Here is an 18,847-nt window from a genome sequence, read left to right on the forward strand (position 1 = left end):
TTCCAATAAGAGACTGTGTTTCAGAACACAGAACACCGCCAATGGAGAAACAACACCCAAGGTTGGCCTCTGGCCTCTTCGTGCTTTTGCACAGACAAGTACACACACACACACACACACACACACACAGAGAGAGAGAGAGAGAGAGAGAGAGAGAGAGAGAGAGAGAGAGAGAGAGAGGAGAACAGGGAAAATGATGTCTATTTGGGTGAGCCAGTATCTTGACTGACTAGGTAGCTTCAGGTTTTCTGCCTTTTTTGTTTGCTGTATTTGATCCAGGACTTTTATTTTGATCCCTTTTGTTTCCAGGAAGACATTTCCAAGTAGCTATAAGTTGAGAGTGTTTGAGGAGGCCTGTTGTTGAGGTGGGCTGAAGTGTTTGAAGTCTTCCTCTTAACTTTACAAACACTAATTTCCTACTTTAACAGCCCCTGTGACTGGGGTGCAGAGAGAAACCTGGGCAGGTTTCTTCTGTGGACAGTAAACCACAGATAAAAGGCACCCAGCAATTTTACTCCCAAACCACCAATTAAATGAAAGGCCTTAGCCACTGACTGGAACTGTTTCCTGTGAGCTTGTATTTGAAGCTGTGTCCTTCCTGGTTAACTCAACCAAGTGACCCAGCTGCTGGTCTCCAGAGAATTCCTCCCACCTGTTTGAACAAGTACTTCCTGACATGGCTCAGTAAAAAGGAGGACAGAGAAGAAAATCTGTCCCTATGCATTCGCCATTTGCCAGGTCCCCCTCCCTCCCTGCTCAGATTGATCACTGGGTTCCCTACATGTTGGATCACTAGATACACCCACCTGTTCCGAGCACCCTTAAAGATCCACCTTGTGCAGATACACGCAGCATAAAGATGTGCTTCCATTTTCTTCTTTTCTACAAAAGTTGGCATAGACAGTGCTCTCTGTCTCTCGTCTTTCTATATCATATTATCTTGGAAATTTCATCATCTCTGTATGTGTGTGTACATAGATATTACAGATAATTAGCCCAACCCGAAGATTTGTCAGGACTAATTAGCCAGCCCCTATTGATGGATCGTTGCTATTACAAACACATTGTAATCTTATAAATACCCCATTTATTGTGTGGAAGAATATCTGTAGGATAACTCCCCTGTGCATTTTTAGTTGTTAATACACACTGGTACGCTGCCCCCCATAGATGTGGCACAAGTTTACACTCCTACCCACAGTGGTGGGAAACAGTTCCCTTTGCATCTGTTTCTTTTTCACAAGCTGGACAGTCTTGTTTTCCTAAGGCCAAATGTCCCGCCATTAAAGAACCATTTGCTTTCCCTTCTTGGGTCTTTGATCGAGTCTTTGGCCGTTTTCTATTGTTTTCCTTTCACACATGGAGGAGCTAACTCTTGCCTCCTGAGCTGTGAATCCTCTCTGTTTTGTCTTAACCTGTGACTGTGGAAGTTTGTTCTAAGCCCTCAGATTTATCAGACTTTACCACCTGTAAAAGATTAAAGACTGGATTTGAGTTTCTGGCAAACAAGGAAATTCGCCTAAGAGTTCTTTCAGAATGGTTGAGATACTCAGCATTGAAGCTTGAATCCATTCGCAGTGTCTCTTTGAGTTTGTGGTGGTCTTTCCGGTTGTACCTGACTGAGCAGTCTTCTCCACTGGCTTGAGGTCGTATTTCATGTTATTTTCCAGGGAAAGTGTAGCAGGCTTCCTTCTGCTGGACTTCTCAAAGTTGTTCCAAGACTCTGACTCACAGCGCCCATTTCCTGATGTGGCCACCCAAGACTTAATGTCTTTTAGTTACAACAGCTTCCCATCTGTGGAATCTGTTCCCTTCTGCCTGACCAAGGGTATCAATTCATTGTCTTCCAAGTGCTAGGCCAGCTAAGGGATTGCACTGGAGACTCCAGTAGTGTCTTTGCCCATTTGAAGTCTTTGTCAGAGCTGACCTACTGAGTGTGGTACCTCTGGGGTTGGAGAGCCAAGGGTTAGGGGCTGGTTGAGGTCATCACTCCGGAGGCTCAGTGTCTCCGCTCCAGTTTTGTGAGTCTTGTGTCAGGTTTTCTCCTACAGTCTCCTCAGTTAGGAATCTCAATCTGTCAGCTCTCCATTTCTGTCCCTGAACCTCCAGATCCAAACTATTGCTTGCTTCTGTTTTGTGAGCTTACTCTTCCTCCAGATCCACTATTGCTTGCCTCTTGTGAGCTGACTGTCCCCAGTCTGACTCACTGGTCTAGAAACTTGGCCTTTTCTGGCTTGGCAGGGCTGGGTCATCAGTGAGGTACAGGGGCCTTGGTGACCGTGGTTAGGTTAGTCAGCAGCCTCTGTGAAATCTTCTGCTGGATTTGAAAGCATTTTGCTTCCAGTCTGCATCCACTCCAGAGGAGGCAAGCAGTATGATAGTGCTTTAGAGAAGTCCAGATGCTGCAAGTCCAGGGAGCCAGGCTTCTTTTCCTTGTTGTCCTGGGTGGATAAGCCTTGCACAGTCTGTATACTTTAGTGTTGTCTTCAGTCATGTGGGCATTAACTGGGCCTCCATGGATAGGTGATATGATGCATGAGTTTGTACACAGCAGCACGTAAGCCAGGAAGCCTTTGGGAGATGCAAGCAGAGCAGCTTTAAGCGAGGCTCTGCTTGCAGCTCAGAGCAGGGACAGATGCCAGATGGGCAGCTGCCTTCCGAAGCAAGTACTTCAAGATGATTAACTGTCCCAGCAGAGCACAGGCATGTTGACCATATCCTCCCGGATTCTCCAGCTGGTCTGCAGAACCGCATTTCAAAGGAGGCTGGCCAGAGCTGCCACACAGGATTTGTTGAGTGGCCAGGACATAGACGTCCGTCTTTCTTCTGTGAAATGTTCATGATTTGACTGAAATCTCTGGGGCCTCTGGCCCTGTCCCCTCCCACAGGTCAGAGTGGGAGCCTTGCAGTTTGGTTCCACTCCTCATCTGGAATTCCCCTTGGACTCCTTTTCAACCAGACAGGAAGTGAAGGAGGGCATCAAGAGGATACTTTTCAAGTAAGTGTAACAAGAGCATGTCACACAGACACTGAAGCTGGCTGCCTGCTTCCTCTCTTCCTTCCTTCCTTCCTTCCTTCCTTTCTTTCTTTCTTTCCTTCCTTCCTTCCTTCCTTCCTTCCTTCCTTCCTTCCTCCCTTCTCCTCCTCCTCTTCTTCCTCCTCCTCCTCCTCTTCTTTCTTCTCCTTCTTCTCCTTCTTCTATTCCTTCTCCTCTTTCTTCTTCTTTCTCCTCCTCCTCACTCTCCTCCTCTTCCTCTTCTTTTCCTTCTTCTTCCTTTTCTTTTCCTCTTCCCCCTCCCCCTCCTCATTTTTCCTTTTCCTTTTTTTCTCCATCTTCTTCCTCTTCCTCTCCTCCTTCTCTTCCTCTTCCTCTTTCTCCTCCTCCTCCTTTTTCTTCTTTAAAACAAGGTCCCTCTGTGTAGTCCAGGCTGACCCAGAACTCCCCCTGAACTCATAGAGATCCACCTGCCTCTGCCTCCCTGAGTGCTGGGATTAAAGGTGTGCACCCCCACACTTAGTGAAGCTAACTACAGTTAAAACTGCTACCTTGAAAGGTTTAGTCTTCCTCACCTCAGGCCCCAGCTGTGTACACCTGGTGATTCTCAAGACTGCCCCTTATTATTACAGGATGACACTCAGGTGGGAATTTAAAATACTAGTTTAAAAAACACTTTTGCTGCTATTATATGTAGTTGTCAGTTACATGGAAGAGGGCTACTGAAGGTCCTGCTAGGGTGAAGCATGTGAGGTTATGTGGGAAAAATGTTAGGCCAGCCTCAGCTATCCATGGAGACCTCTCAGCTTGGGACATGAGGTCCAGCCTCAGCTATCCATGGAGACCTCTCAGCTTGGGACATGAGGTCCAGCCTCAGCTATCCATGGAGACCTCTCAGCTTGGGACATGAGGTCCAGCCTCAAGCTACCCATGGAGACCTCTCAGCTTGGGACATGAGGTCCAGCCTCAAGCTATCCATGGAGACCTCTCAGTTTGGGACATGAGGTCCAGCCTCAAGCTATCCATGGAGACCTCTCAGTTGGAGGTTTTCCACACTTCTCCAAGCTGCATTTTATTTACATTCTGAAGAGTAATTTCCCTTCTGTTACTGGAAATGCTGTCCGACTGTGGAGAGCTGATAATGTATTCACCTGCTTACACAATGCAAAAGTGTGTGCATGTGGTAGGGTGCCAGGGACTGGCCTTGGTGTCCATGCAGTGGGTAAACTGAGGCAGGCAGCCATTGGGGGTCAGTGCTTAGACCTACTAGCAGGATAAATCCAAATACCTACAGGGGCTGCTGACAATGGCAGCCAACAATTAGAGAAGTTACTTGGCAGACTCTTTTTTTTTCCTGAGGAAACAAAGCTTAATTTACTGGGACTGGCATTCCCTGTGACCAATGGAAAAACTGAACTCTTAACTCCTTGGGACCGTCAAGAAAGAGAAGGAAAGGGAGAAAATTCATACACACACATGCACAAACACACACACAGAGAATACACACACTGAGTGGATGAAACAAAAGGCAGCGTCCAATAACTTCATACACACAAATATACATACATATATACATACAAACATACACATATACATTCACACAGACCTACAGGACAGACATATACACATTCATACATAGAATGGTTAGAGCAAAGCTCCAGCAAGCAGGATCTAAGCATTTCACACACACACATACACACATGCACACAATTGGTGGATGGAGCAAGCTCCAACACATATGCAGACAAACCTTACACATATACATACATACACACACACACAGTTGATGGATGGAAGGAACAATGTTCCAACCCTTATTCACACAACTTTACACGTACATACATACATACACACATATAGTTGATGGATGGAAGGAACAATGTTTCAACCCTTATTCTTTATTCTTTCTTCCATAGCTTATATATCCCAGCAAAATCTTTCAAGCAGTATACAGTTACAATGTGATTACATTTTAGTTTTCTTCTAGTGAATGATTGTGAAAAACAGTGTGTTCCCCAACACCTTTACAAGAAATAACATTATGTAGCACAGGTAAAAAAAAAACAATTCCCAAAAATGTACATACATTTGTAACTAAGCAACTTGTTATACATTAACAAAGTGTAACCAAGCAAGGCAGTTTTCTCAGTTAGTTTCTCTTACTGGCAGGCAGCAAATTGAGGTTACAGAAAGGAGTAATTATTTTATTATTTATCTTTAAAAATAATCTTGTAAGAAGCTTAGGGGGCTGGAGAGGTGGCTCAGTGGTTAAGAGCACTGGCTGCTCTTCCAGAGGTCCTGAGTTCAATTCCCAGCAACCACATGGTGGCTTAGAACAGTGTACTCACATATATAAAATAAATAAATAAATCTTAAGAAAAGAATCTTAAAAGAATCACAAGTCTAAATTTTTATACAAAAAACAATCATATCTACTCATCAGCAATTCTTATTAAATCATATCAGGAAGCTGAGAGCAAAAGTCATCACCAGTCATCACCAGTCCAGCCTCAGTGAGAGTCACGTCAGCCAGTGCTGCCATTGTTCTTGTTCCCTGACCATAAAACGTCCCTCGCGTAACTAATAAGAGTGTGCCTTTCTGAACTTCAAATTGTTCCCTAAGATTTTCTGCATCAGAGCCAGTAGCAAAAACATCTTAACCTAGATTCACTAACAATTTTATTTTCCCAAATGTTTTCTAAGGGTGGTGGTCATTGCTGACAATCTTCGTCTCTAAGTGCTTCTCTAGGATGGTGGTTGAACTCACTGGTTTCCTCCAGCAGCAATGCCTGAAAGAGATCAAGCACTAGCGTTATGAGTGCCAGAGCTACTGCCCAGTGAGGGACCGGAAGCCGCCTTAATAACTCTTAGATTAAGAGGGAAGTGAGGACAACAAGCAGAGCAGAACTCCACAGCGGCATGAAGTCCTCAGGACATGTGGTTCTCAGGGCCCTGCCACAGGAGGCTCACTCAAGTGTCTGTGGTAACCAGTGGGCCGCATTCCATGCATTCTAAAGCCATTTGTCTTTCCTCCTACGTGGCCCTCAGCAGTTGGGTCATGACAAAATAGTAAATCAGCTTCTTTGAAAAGTTGCTCATACATATATATTTTCAGACACATTTTGTGTGTACGTTACATGTGTATATGTTCACAATCTGTATGAGACTGTGCTCTATATACATACGTGTATATTTAGGTACACACATATCCTACACCCTGGTCCCACCAGCTCTCATAGAAGAATGAGTTTGACTTTTCAACTCTTAGCTCTGGCTCTGTCTGCTCTCTACTGCCCCTGTCCCACTGATGTCCTGCTCAGGTCTCTTGTCCCAGCCACTCAATTGTCATCAGTTTCTCTTGTGAAATTCCTGAGCCCTGAGGTCCTTTTCCAGTCCAGGTGATTCTTCTCTGTCAGCTCAGCTGTGTTGTCCAACACCAGAGTCCCCGCACAGGGCACCTAGAGATCCTCGGGGTCTCCTAGGAACCTTCTTGACTTTTCTTAGATGGTTTACTGCAGCCCTTTCCCTGCCCTGGGTCACCCAAGCAGGAAGAGGGGCAAGCCATGCTAAAAACAAAGGATAAATGAAAAGAACATCCAGGTGTGTTTTGAAGAATTATGTTTGAAAGGACCAGTATTGACACAAGACACCCCAAGACCAAGTTCTCAGCACAAAGGACATTTACTTGCCCCAGAGAGACAGAGGGCAGGGATAAGAGATGAAGACGGAAGGCAGAGGACAGACTAGACGAGGAGAGGGCTATTGTCCTGGGAAGTAGGATTGGGTACAGATAGAGAGCTGCGTCTGGATAGAGAGGAGAGAGACTTGACCCATAGGAAAATGGCTGTTTATAAAGGTAAAGGGGGACACCCCGTGTTAGGATGAGGTGTTCAATTTGAATCGAGCATGCTTCATTGAAAGCATACTGCACAAAAACTTCTATGCTAGCCTTCACAGCGGTTCTACAGCTTCAAAACGGAAGCAACAAAGATGTGGTTACTGGATACACAAAATGTGGTGTAGCCGTACCATTGAGTAGTATTCAGCTAGGAATGACATGTCGATTCGTGCTACGTCATGAATGAAGCATGGAAACACGGTACATGAAAGAACCTAGGTGCAAAGGTCATAGATTTCGGTCATATCACGAAGTCATATAAAAGCTTCTTTTCATTGGTTTTTTAAATTGTGCCAGGGAACAAACCCCAGGCCTTGGAGACGAAGACAAAGCTTTCCCACTGAGCACCATGCCCAGTCTTTTTTCCTGTTTAACTTAGATTCTCTTTACTGTTGGAGGGGCATCTGCATCACTCGGCATGCGTGGCACAAGTGATTGCGTGAGTCGGGAGTGGGTGGCACATGCTCCACAGAATGTGTGTGGAGGTCAGAGGTCAATCTTGGGACTCCATGGCTTGAACTCAGCCAACAGGCTTTGCCTGCTAACCAGCTCGCTAGCCCTTCTTCAGTATGTGACATGTCTAGAACTGACTGATGGCTAACATTTTTTAGTAATTTGTGATGTCCTGGGCTTGGGGACAAGGATGCTTGCCAGTGGATTCAGGGCTTTTAAGATGATGAAAAAGTTTGAGCTTAGTGTTATGGTTATACTATCGAAAGTGCTAAAACCACCAACCTGATACTTTGAAAGGTGAGTTCATGGCCTATGAATTATATCAATAGGAAGCTTATAAAATTCTTTAGACTCAAGCATGTGCACTGCAGTGTATTTTTAAAAAGGGGGAGGGGATTGTCTGACTGGTTTAAATTCAGAAAATGTAGGTAGCTTTGATTCAAAAGGTTAATCTTCAAAACTCACCCAGTTGCAAAGAACAGCTACACAAAGGCACACTAGAGATGCATCCAGTGTCTGGTCCAGTTCTGTCTCATATATACATGTGTGTCATGTATGTCACATATGTCATGTCTATCATGTATATGGTAGACTGTGCCCCACCCAGCCAACCATCTCTTCCTTTTCCACCTCTCTAGAATGACTAGTTGAGCCCCCTTTTCCAGCTTCATTGAGAATATTATGATTCATGACATGATATCAGAAACATTAAGAATAGCGGAGGACAGAGGACAGTGTGATGGCCCAGCACATAAAGGTACTTGCTGCCTGCCATGCCTGATGACCTGATTCCATTTCCTGGGGCTCGTGTGGTAGGAAGAGAAAGCCAATGCTTGTGAGATGTCCTCTGTCTCCCACATGCAAATCACAGTATGCATGTGCCACTACTCCAAATAAATAAATAAATAAATAAATAAATAAATGTAAGGAAAAACTCAAAATTCCAAAAGGTAGAATTTAAATTAATTTTAAAAAAATCAAACATTCCCAAAGAGGCTGCAGGGCTTGGATGTCTAAACAAATTCAGCTTTTCTTTGGGGTGCATTTAACACGTGTGTATCTTCTCATGACTATGGGGTCCTGAACAGAGCAGGAGGCAGTGGCTCTTGGTTGGTCTCGTTTTTGGGGGTCAGTGAGGACATCACAAATGACTGGTTAGGAAAGCACTAGCTTTTTCAGAAGCCACCCTAACAACTGCTTCCTCGAAGCATTATAAGGGACTTTAAATAATCAGTCAAGCCTTCCAATATCGTACCAGTGAGGAAGTAAAGTCAGAACAACGCATATGGTGGCTGGTTCTTGGATGACAGAGCACAGTAACCCAGTCCCAGGTCCCTTCTGACTGAGCCTTGGTGTGTCTCTCATGATCACACACATGAGTCCAGGAGGCCTCAGAGGTCAGAAGTAGGCATCAACTCCTGTGAAGCTGAAGTTACAGGTGGCTCCCAGGGTGCCGGGAACTGAACTTGGGTCCTCTGGAAGAATAGTGTACGCTTTTAACCACTGCGCCATCCCTCCTGCCTCCCTAAGACTTCAGCTACGTTCAACTCACACCAGCATTTAAACATGGCTTTAAAAACATTTGGAATTACAAAGAATTTTTACTTTGTGTGACTTGGTGAGCATGTCCACGTGAAACTATTTTTTTTATGTTGATCTTCTGATAAGCTGATTATTACAAGTACTATGCTGTATTTAATTGTTTCTGACTCTCTCAGAGGAAAACACTTGGGTTGAACCTGGGATTTTTGCCTATCCTTTACAAAAAGCTCAGATCGACTTCCCCTCACTGTGAGACTCTCATTCAATTTCTTTCAAAGTCTGTCCTATGGTATCTCACTTCCAGTATTGCTAAGCGTGGGAGTGGGCACAACTCGTTTAGAATGCAGATTGTTTAGCCCAGTGACACACCTGTCAGTCTGAACTCACACCACCAGGCTCTGAGACTCAACGTCTTTAAATAATTGAGAGATTTTTCTGTCTACTCGAACGTGAGATTCACCTGCAAATCAGCTTCTTACAGTGTCCTGTTGGACAACAGCTAACCCTGTCGCTCACACTCATTCAGTCCTACAGGAGCCAGACCTGTTTTATCCCCGGATCACACCAATGAAAGCAGTGGAGGTGAAGAATATTCCTGGTCTTATCCATAAAGGCTCCCCAGGCCTAGTGTGCATGGTCTTTTTCCATCTCTCCAATAAACGCAGAAGACTTGGCAGACTGTGGGGTGGGGAGGGGCTTCCATAAAATGAGCTTGGGTTTTCACACAGCTGCTGGGAGGAGGGGCAGCTGGAAGAGGTGCCTGTGCAGGGGAGCTATGAGGGTCTGCGTGAGGCATGGCAATCTTTAGTGTTAAGGCAAATACCATACATGTACACGTGCACACACACATACACAGAATGAGTGAGCAAGTGAGAGAACGGGCAGACTGCATCCATGTTTCCAGTTGGTTGGATGTTGGGACAATAGAACAGCAGACTCCTTTTAGAGGACTGAGTTGAAGGCAGACTTTGTCTTAGATATAGTGTATTTATGTATTTGTGTGTGTGTATACACATGTGTCTCCTGCATCCATTGGCATCACAGAGTGTTGAGTGGTGTTCTTCATGTGGTTAACCACTGCGGTGAATCCACCCACCTAACAGTTGCTCATGTTGGATACATCATCATCAGCTAAAAGGTTTGGCTTCAGGAAGCTGACAATTCACTAACTTCAAATCCATTGTGATGAGTTAACTCTTTCTGGCCAGCTGTTGGCCTCGTAAGTCTCCTATTTTTGGTTTGCATGGTGGAAAGGTGTCTTTGAACCACTTTGGAGCACTTTGAGCCACTGTTCTTCCCTACCAACAGGAACCCATTTGCCTCCAGGCTCCTTCCCAGCTTCACCCCCAATGACTTCTTTGTTTCTCCTCCTGTCCTCAGAGGTGGGCGCACAGAGACAGGCCTAGCCCTGAAACACCTGAGCAGAGGGTTCCCCGGAGGCAGAAATGGCTCTGTGCCTCAGATCCTCATCATTGTCACGGATGGCAAGTCCCAGGGGCCCGTGGCTCTACCAGCTAAGCAGCTGAGAGAAAGGGGTATCGTCGTGTTTGCCGTGGGGGTCCATTTTCCCAGGTAAGGAAATGCCTCAGTCATTCTGTGTCAGCTTCAGGGAACGGGCCAACATGACTGGAAGAGCCTGCCAGAGCCTTCCCCGGCTACAGCAAGATTGGGGGTGTGAGAGGACTGACTGGCCTTTGTGTCTCTCTCCCCCTTGTTTTGCTATTCTGGCCCTAGTGCATAGCACATCCCCAACCTTCAAAAGCACTAAGGTTTCATGCTACCCTCTGCTTTTATCTGAACTTTTGGTTGTAAGCATCAGAAATTAACTCAAACTCACTTGACTAAAGTATAAATCAATGGAATCAACTCATTTCAACAAGTGTGTGAGCCACCCGCCCCTCAGGGGCAGGAGCCCTGGGATTCAGTACTGCTCAGCTCCACCCTGTCCACCACACACCTCTCAAGCTCTCTGGACTGTCCTCCCAGCCTGATTCTCTAGGAAAGCAGGAGCTGGGGTCATGAACAGCATTCCAGCCCACAACGTCACATGTCCATGCTGGGAGGTGGATGGGTCTCAGCTTCTGCCAACCCTGTTCTTCTGACCAGCCTGAGTCACATGTACAGCTGACAAAGGCTGGGGGGTCTATGAGGGACCCCCCTCCAGCCACCCTTAACCAGGTGTTGAGCAAATCTGTCTTCCTAGAAAAGAGGGTCACATGCCCCAGTTGCTCTCAGCCTTACAAACAGGTATGGTTCTTAGTCCTTGGGTCTCTAGTTGTAAGTATAGGTGAAATGACTCTGGGCTGGCTACCAAGCTTCCACTTAGGAATGTCTTTGTCTTCTTCTTTTCTCTCTATTAGAATGGGTTTCCTTCTCATGCTGAGACTAGTCTGGTCTTGGAATAGACCTTACAGATGCCCATCTGTCTCACGGGAAAGACTAGTTAGTAAATGAATGGATGCATATGTAGGAAATGTGATTTCAGGTGGGAATAGAACCAAAGGGGAAGGCCAAGTAGGTGAGGGCTGATGGGAACAGGGAGGACCTTTGTTAGAGGGGCCGTCAAAGCTGCTCTGAGGATGTGTTTGCTTTTAAGAACAAACAGGGCAGGTAGTAGCAAAGACCCCAAGGCAGTAAGTAGCTTGTTGTGTAGGAGCAGGGACCAAGCAAGGAAGCTGCTGAATCATAGGAAATATGGTAGATGGGGCGGCCGGGGGCGGGGGCAGGGGCGGGAGTCGGGGGCAGGGGCAGGGGCGGGCAGCTCTGTTGTGGGTACCAGAGAGATGGCTCCCTGGATGAGAGTGATTGCTGGGCAAGTGTGAGGACCTGAGCTTAGATTCTCAGCACCCATGTTTATAAAAAACATAGAGAAGTGGCCATGTATACCTGTAGCCCCAGAGCTACAGGGACAGTGACAGGAGGGTCTGTAGGAGTTGTTAGACAGCAGCCTAGCAACAGCCCAGCAAGCTCAGTGAACTGCTGTCTGAGAGAGCAAGGTGGAGGGATAGAGCCAGACAACTAACACCTTCCTGTGGCTTCAGAACACACACACACATACATACACGCGCACACACACACACACAGGCACACACATACATACACATACCATACATGTGTAGGTACACGCATACACACTCACATGCACACACACACATACATACCACACCACACACACATATACCACACACTCACACGACACATGTAGGCACACACACATACATACACATACTTAAACTGCACATGTAGGCACACAGACATACCACACCACATATGCACACACGTACCACATACACACACATAGTTACACCACTTACCCACATGTACACACAAACACACTGCACACACAGAGATCTATTTTAAAACTCCATTGTGATATTGCTGAAGGCTTTGGCGTTCGGTGAGTACAATGCAGAGCTCTGGGGGGGTCGGCAGACAGAAATGGCATTTTCAGGAGGTCACACTGGCTGAGGCCCTAGGGAGGAGGCTCTAGAACAGCTCGGACCAGAGACAGTTATGTTCAGACCTCTAAGCTGCTGGTGCATGCTGGGCACGCTGGTGGGTGGTGGGGTACTGGGGCACACTGGGGTATGCTGGGGCATACTGGGGCTCAGCTGGACCTGAAGTGTGTGGTGAAGGTCGAGCTGTGGAGTCACATGTGGACTGGAAGTGGAGAAAGGAGGATCATGGCCTGAATCCTAGAGTGAATAGTGAGACTAGAGAGAGGAAGTCTCTAACATGGCAGAGACTAGAGAGAGGAAGACATTTGAAAGTGTGCTCATTCTGTCTCCGGCCTCCTTTCCTGCTGACTGAGCCACTTTGTGACACCTCTCCACTCTAGTTGGCACCTGAATTCCTTGGGCAGCTTTACAGAAAAGCATGCTGCTAGGCCAGAACAGTGGAGGGGGGCCTGGCAGGCCACATCTGAGAAGCCCCCTTCCTTGTGCCAAGAGATAACTGGGTACTGCATGAAAGTTTAACCTACAAGGAGTCGAATACGATGCAGAGTTACATACTAGTCAAGTTTGGAGCTTGATGACTTTCTATCTTCTATCAGGCTGAGTTTCAACAATGGCTTCTTCTCTTTGCATCATAGGCTGCCCCATCTTCATTCATTTCTAAACTGTCTCTGTACAGATCAGACTTTGTATCAGGGTCTGGGCGCACGTGCTTGCTGGGCACACTTGAGGAGGTCAGAGGACAACCTGCAAGAGTCTGTTCTTCCTTTCTACTCTGTGGGTCCCAGGGCTCAAACTCAGGTCATCAGGCTTGGCACAGCATCCTGACCTGATAAACTTCTCACTGACTCTTAAAACAAACAAAAAATGAAATTAATATTTATTTGCCTTGTCTTATTACGCAAAGATTTCTCAGTGTCATCACTTCTTCATGACTTAGGGTCATCCGCACACCATCCACATACCTGTGGTGGTGCCCACTGGGCACTGAAGGATTCTGGCTATTTCCCTTCGGCTGTACGATGCTGGCCTTGGCTGCCTTGGGGCTCTCTCCTATCTTAGAGTTCTGCTGTCACTGGCTGTCCTTGCTTGCTTTCTCTTTCTTATTTCAAACAACTTTCTCTCTTTTGCTTTCTGATTGTTTTAACAATTAATATTTAACTTAAAAAAAAAATAAATAGAAAGGATTAGGCAATAAATGAAAAGTTGCCTGTGTATAAGTTTGTGTGTGCAACTATGTAACAAATTTCTGAAGTTCCAGAGTTCTCCTTATCAGCGGTGACTTTTAGTTAGACGAGTCGGTTGGATTCCTTAACACTTTGACTTGTGGGTGAGCTGGTGGGCTTGAGGACAAGGCCTTTGCACAGGGTGGACTGTAGCTCAGCTTCCTTGACAGCTTCCTGAGTTTACTTCTCAGTCTCACCTGGATAGATGAGGTTGCTATGAAGTGACCGCTGGGTCAGTGGGGTGGCACTGTAGCCCAGGAACTAGGTAGGCAGGAAGAGGAGAGAAGGCCTGGTACCAGCTTTTGGAATTTCTCCCCAGGTGGGACGAGCTGCTCATGCTGGCCAGTGAGCCAAAGGAGCGGCACGTGCTGTCGGCTGAGCAAGTGGAGGATGCCACCAATGGCCTCCTCAGCACCCTCAGCCGCTCCGGGCTCTGCACCACTGCTGATCCAGGTAGGATGGGCCAGCCTACAGGGGAATGGCCTTGAACCTGACAATCTTAGACATGGGGTGAACAGGGCTCCTGAGGCAAGAGCCTCCCAGGAAGGGTGGGTAAGAGAGACAGGCAGCCCCTATCCTGGGTTCTGTTCTGTTTCCTTATGTCCGGCTTTGTGGGTTTCCCAGCTGGAGTTCTGAACTTATGTCTGTGGGATGATGGGCCTGGGGTTTAAGGTTAGACTTGGTAGGGCTCTTTTCCCTGCTGGGGAGATGAACCAAGTCCACTTCCCTCCTTGGCTGTATGGAGGAACTCAGGGAAGCTTTGGGCTTAGGACTCCTGTCTGGGTCCACCCCAGACCTACAGTGACACTTGGATACAAAGTGCTGCAAGTACTATGAGTGGAGCCTGGGACAGAGGAGATCCAGACACTGTTTCAACATCAGTGCTCTGCCCTGAGAGAGGCCACAGAGTCCACAGCGAGGGGTAGAGTAGGAGCCCATGGCAGCCACTCTGGGGAATGGGGACAGAGGCAAACAGCATCCCTTGTCTTACAGGGTGTGTGTGTGTGTGTGTGTGTGTGTGCCTGTGTGTCTATCTGTCTGTCTGTCTGTCTTCTGACACAGACTGCAGGGTGGAAGCTCACCCGTGCGAGCGGAAGACACTGGAGACCGTGAGGGAGCTTGCCGGCAATGCCTTGTGCTGGAGAGGATCAAGGCAGACAGACAGTGTGCTGGCTGTACCCTGTCCCTTCTACAGGTTGGTACACAGGGTCTGCGGGCAGAGTCCTCATGATTCTGAGTGTTCTAAAGCTGCAGGGAGATTAGTACTTTGGGTTCGGGTGCTGGACATGGCTGGACAGTTTGTAACAGAAAAGTGGGAAATGGAAGAGGCTGGGGATGGATCTTTCTATCCAGCAGTGAGGAATTTTTTTCTGCCACAGCAGAGCACTGAGGACTGGGGGGGGGGGGGGGGTGATGGTACAGCTTTGGGGTCAGATGGCCAGTGCTCGGGTCCCAAGCCTATGCTGCGTTGGCTGCAGTAATGGAGGCTGGCACATGGCTGTTCCAAGAATGGTGACTTTTGTGTCACTGCAGAATGCTAGTGTCCGAGAGGACTCGAGAAAATATTAAGTATGGTGGTTTTCAAATCCTTCTTGAGCTTTGGGGTTTTTTGAGGACACTGGTCTAGAACAGGCAGAAGCTGCAGCAGGGTGAAGGGACATGGCTGGGATGCTGGAGGTAGCTGGGCACCATGGTTATTCAAGCTGTTTTCCTCATCAGCCACGCTCCACAAAACACAGAGAGCGACAGAGCATTCTGATATAAACAAGACACTGAAGACCAGGGATGGAGATACCTGGTCGCATAGCAGAGTCCAGACCCAGAGCTATTCCCAGAATCCCCCTCCCTGCATTGTAATGATGGTGGCAATGACAAATCTGTTCCCAGATGGGAATTTTGTACACATTCATTCCTAACATTTTTTGTTACTTGTTTTTCAAGACAGGATTTCTCTGTGTAGCCCTGGCTGTCCTAGAACTTGCTTTGTAAACCAGGCTAGCCTTGAACTCAGAGATCTGCCTGCTTCTGCCTCCTGTGTGCTGGGACCAAAGTGTGTACTCTCATACCTGGCTATATTTCTAACTTTTAGTGGGGGAGGGAAGGGCTCTGGTTCACTTGAAACTTCTCCTACTTCATCTACAAATGAGAGTCAGGATAGCCTCAAGCAGGAAAGGGGCCGTTAGTGATGTGATCTCTGAAACCTTCACTTATTCTACCACTGCATTTCCTGAATTGTAGCTGGAAGAGAGTGTTTCAGACACGCCCTGCCAACTGCTACAGAACCATCTGTCCAGGTATGGTTTGCCTCTTGGCCTCATGAATTCAATCAAAGAGATTTGAGGCTGGTTTTTAAAGGGACCCTGACAGTCCTGAGCAGATGTGGGGTTGGGATGAGTCCCAGGGCAAGAGGAGTGGGCATTTGGCCAAGGATTGAGTGTGTTCCTGTTCTGCTTTCCCTTCATCTGCTCAATGGCATAGCTTTGCTGTGGATGGACTGGTAGCTTTGGAATTTCCCATTAGCCAGTGTGCTTTTCATCGGTGAAAAAACACACGGAGGAACAACTTCACAGATGGCCTAATGTCTAATATTATACCTGGGGAGATGCCTGAGTGTTTTCTACCTCTGTCAAGTGGACTTACGTTTTTTGCCTAAGGTCTAGTTTCTCTCTCCCACTGCCCATCATGGAAGGCCTCGTTCGTGGGATCCTACTGAGAACCCTCTAGGCATTACTCACGAGTGTGCTTCATCACTATAGAGTCCCAAGCAGGAAGAGTTAGCCACACCATGAAGCACCATTCACCAGGGTCCCCAGGGCGCCCTCAGAGACCCCACCCCCAGTACCACCCTACACTGTCCGGCAAGCACAACAAGCACAAACCACTCCTGTGTGGTGTTTGTCTTTTTGTGAATTTGCTAACCCCAGTGAGGGAAGGAGCATTTCCAGGCAAGGAGTGAGGGTTCTGAGACTGGATCAGGCAAGCCTCTTGACACATCCTTGCCAAGTGCTGAAGCTCCCATGTTACTGGCCCCTGATATGAAAGAGAAACAGACTCGGAGGTCATGGCTGTTCACAAACTGTGGACCCTGAGACCTGAGCTTGAGTCTCTGCTTTGCGCAGACCAGTCACCTGGCCTCAGTGAGACTTCTGCTCACCAAGCTCCTGCTTCCTGTCTCCATTCTTAGGGTGGCTATGAGGAGAAAATGGGACCTTGCTTTGTGGCTGTCTTGGTCAGGGTTTCTATTCCTGCACAAACATTATGACCAAGAAGCAAGTCAGGGAAGAAAGGAAGTCAGCTTACACTTCCACATTGCTGTTCATCACCAAAGGAAGTCAGAATTAGAACTCACACAGGGCAGGAAGCAGGAGCTGATGCAGAGGCCATGGAGGGATGTTACTTACTGGCTTGCTCCTCATGGCTTGCCCAGCCTGCTTTCTTATAGAACTGGAGACTACCAGCCCAGGGATGGCACCACCCACAATGGGCTGGGCCCTTCCCCCTTGATCACTTGAGAATATGCCTTACAGATGGATCTCATGGAGGCATTTCCTCAAGGGAGGCTCCTTTCTCTGTGATAACTTCAGCTTGTGTCAAGTTGACACATAACCAGCCAGTACAATGGTTAATACAGACCTCGTCCCCATGGCAGATATTCAATCAAAGGCCACTGTAGTTCCTGAGCCTCTGAGAGTTCCCCGTGATGCTCTAGCTGCTAGTGTCTACCACTGATCAGTCTATCCTCAAATCACAGTGATGAGACTAGTACACAATAATATGCTAGTGTTTTGAGGAAGAAATACTTGCTGGTCTCCATGGTGACACCCTCAGCTAGCTGCTCCTTAAGCTCGCACTAATGCACAAAGATCCTTTGTGTTCTCTGTGACTTTGGGAGGAAGATCGTGGGGGATTTAAACTTCATTTTAATAATTGATAGGGAGCAGGGAACTCGAGTGATTCTTGGCTACAGGATACCACCCATCAGACACTTTAGAATGGCCTGGCTCTGGCGTATGCTGGCTTTCCTGTGCTTCACACCAGCCTTGAGGAGGCATCGTCCACAGTGTGCACCAGGCATTCAAAAGCAAACATCTTAGCGTCTCTCCAGAGTGTTTGCTTTACACCAGGGCATCCCATGGATTCCTTTACTTTGTGTCCACTGATTGTAGGAGAAGTATGAGGAGATTGAAACTTGGGAAGTCAAATTAAGATGCCCACAGAGGCAGAGGTGACTACATTCATCACTGGGCTACCTGACTGCTACAAGCTCATGGTTCTCAGTGCTACGAGGCAGGAGCCTTAGGCAACCCTAGGTTGTTCTTGAACAAAAAAAGGGTGGCCCTTCAGCCCACAGCCGTGCAGCCACCATGTTGCTATGGAGATCGTCATCCTTAGTAAACTCAGATAAAACACAAGTTAGTCGTTATGACAACCCTGGGCCACTCTGGGTTTTCTCAGAAGCCTTGGATAATGATAGCCAGTATCCTGATACCACAATGAGAGCACAGCAACAGGGACCCATCCTTGACCCAATTGACACAGACCTTGCCAAGGTCTTCCAACTGCACCGAGTCCCTCCTCTAGGTATTCAGTTCCTTCTTAGCTGTAAGAGCTTGACTGCTCTCCTACCAGATGGTGTTAGCCATTTAGAAATTCAGGGCCAACCTTCAGTCAGTACTCCGCACTCTCTGCCTGTCATCTTGGTTTTAATGGGTATCTCTCTGGTAGGCCCCTGTGACTCCCAGCCCTGCCAAAATGGAGGCACATGCATTCCAGAAGGAGTGGATAAGTACCACTGTCTCTGCCCACTGGCATTCGGAGGGCAAGTCAACTGTGGTATGTATGTATACCTGGGATTCCCAAGAGTGACTCACTGGGAGCAGGCAAGACCTGGATTTGCTCTTCTTGTTGTCCCCTGCTGCCTGCTGGGTAGAAAGCAACCGGTAGAATTTCAACCCACCTTCTTTCTCCATTGCCTACTGATCTGTCATGTGGTGCAGCCTCAGGCACTCTGTGATTAACCCAAATGGTGGCCCTGGGCAGAGCTGTCAAATTGCTCCTAGGGTCTGAGCATCTCTGTGGCTTGTTTCTTCTCTTCTAGAAAAGAGAGGCAAGAAGGCCAAACTTTTGATTTTAAAGCCGTGTAGTGAAGCTTCTATAAGCCTCGGCTCATGGGGGAGTTGTAAATAAGATTATGTACAGTGCTTAGCACAGAGCCCAACCCACTTGTTAAGTGACTTACACAAGAGTGCTGGTGCCTTTATCAGCAGTCCATATAGGG

At 47.3% G+C, this 18,847-nt stretch overlaps 1 protein-coding gene across 2 annotated transcripts in view; it reads left to right on the forward strand.

Annotated features, from left to right (window-relative positions):
• The window catches only part of Vwa2 (von Willebrand factor A domain containing 2), a 43,080-nt gene that overhangs the window by 17,954 nt on the left and 6,279 nt on the right, over positions 1–18,847 (forward strand). For both annotated transcript variants that reach the window (XM_076925639.1, XM_034524204.2), the window contains exons 5-10: positions 2,889–2,998; positions 10,269–10,460; positions 13,889–14,022; positions 14,632–14,764; positions 15,808–15,863; positions 18,295–18,402. In XM_076925639.1, the coding sequence (XP_076781754.1) occupies positions 2,889–2,998; positions 10,269–10,460; positions 13,889–14,022; positions 14,632–14,764; positions 15,808–15,863; positions 18,295–18,402 (733 nt within the window). The remainder of the gene's footprint in view (positions 1–2,888; positions 2,999–10,268; positions 10,461–13,888; positions 14,023–14,631; positions 14,765–15,807; positions 15,864–18,294; positions 18,403–18,847) is intronic.

This window comes from Arvicanthis niloticus, chromosome 1 (genome assembly GCF_011762505.2).
Source record: "Arvicanthis niloticus isolate mArvNil1 chromosome 1, mArvNil1.pat.X, whole genome shotgun sequence".
Taxonomy (NCBI): domain Eukaryota; kingdom Metazoa; phylum Chordata; class Mammalia; order Rodentia; family Muridae; genus Arvicanthis; species Arvicanthis niloticus.